At 57.0% G+C, this 1,347-nt stretch overlaps 1 protein-coding gene across 1 annotated transcript; it reads right to left on the reverse strand.

The window, feature by feature from the left end:
- Positions 1 to 218: 218 nt before the first annotated feature.
- LOC119308156 lies at positions 219 to 750 on the reverse strand. Its single transcript, XM_037584274.1, has 2 exons — positions 469 to 750; positions 219 to 342 (listed from the first exon to the last, which is right to left on the reverse strand). The coding sequence occupies exons 1-2, from the start codon at positions 741 to 743 to the stop codon at positions 219 to 221; spliced, it is 399 nt and encodes a 132-aa protein (XP_037440171.1). The 5' UTR covers positions 744 to 750.
- Positions 751 to 1,347: the final 597 nt, after the last annotated feature.

Consider the following 1,347-nt stretch of genomic DNA (forward strand, 5'->3'; position numbering starts at 1 on the left):
AGAACCATTTCTCAGGACAGTGGTATTGATAAGAGAATGAAATTATGAACGAATATGATGAGGACACTGAAACTAAGCAATTGGTGTAGTTAGTACCTAGGACCAAGAGATACGATGTACTCCCTCCGTTCGGAATTACTTGTCTCGGAAATGGGTGTATCTAGACGTATTCTAGATACACCCATTTCCGAGACAAGTAATTCCGAACGGAGGGAGTACTAGGTACGATCGAAGGGGCAACGAGGCGGTGCTCGAATCTTGGATTTGAACTCCGGGCACTTGGCGGCCCACTTCATGATGGCCTCTGCCCCGGGATGGATGTGCGCATACAGCCTTGAGGCCCTGCAATGGAAGGCAAGCAAAGCTCGATTAAGCTGAACTCTTGTCATGTACTCATGTCCATTACCACGGCGACAGTAATTTGCAAGTACTAGCAATTGATGCTGGATGGGGAGATTGGAGACTCACTTGTCTGGGTCGGAGCGCATGGAATCGAGGACGGGGCGGACAGCGTGCAGCTCGGGATGGGCGAGGAGGCCGGCCTCGGCGCGTCGGAAGGAAGCGGCGGAGACGGTGCTGGCCTCCCCGACGGCGAACTTGGACATGACGCCGAAGACGCGGATGCGTGCGAGGACGAGGCTGGCCAGCCGGCTGCAGTCCTCCATGTCGACGAGGCCCGCCACGTACGCCTCGGCTTCCGCCCACTTGTCCTGGGCCAGCAGCAGCCGCAGGTACTCCGGCATGAAGGACACGCCCGTCTCCTGCTCCAGCCTGCAATGCACGAGAAACTCTGCCTTGAATCATGCACGCATCGTTGCAATTGGCGTCTCCGGTTGGATTCCGCCGGCAGCAACAGGAGATTCTGTATGGACATGGCCGGACCAAAGTGAAGATGGTCAGAGAGACGTACGCGTGTGCGGTGTCGGAGAGATTCCAGCGCCTGAGGAAGCAGAGGAGCCGCCGGAGACGGGGCGAAGTCAGGCCAGCGACGTCGCCGTGGAAAGGCCTCATCGCTCTGCTCTCTCCCGGCGCTTCTGTTGATCTTTCCTCTGCTTTGCGCCTCCCTTCTTATTTCGGTTCCCGGGGAGGGAGAGGGGTGGACACCGGAGAGGGTGGAGAAGGGTTTATGGGCCACCTGAGAGCTTATTGGGCTGGGGGCTATAGTTTCTTATGAAGGCTGGGGGCCATAGTTAGAGACGCTCGCTGCGGCAAACAGGCGCGGTTTCGCACAGGCGGGTGTCCAATTGGGCCGGCCCATGAGTGTAACGACCGACAGTACGCTGTAGCTAAAAAAATGCCGTCGTCACGGGAATTCGAAACCAAAACCTCACGTGGTTCTACCAGTTG

This window comes from Triticum dicoccoides, chromosome 5B (assembly GCF_002162155.2).
Source record: "Triticum dicoccoides isolate Atlit2015 ecotype Zavitan chromosome 5B, WEW_v2.0, whole genome shotgun sequence".
NCBI classification, from domain to species: Eukaryota; Viridiplantae; Streptophyta; class Magnoliopsida; order Poales; family Poaceae; genus Triticum; species Triticum dicoccoides.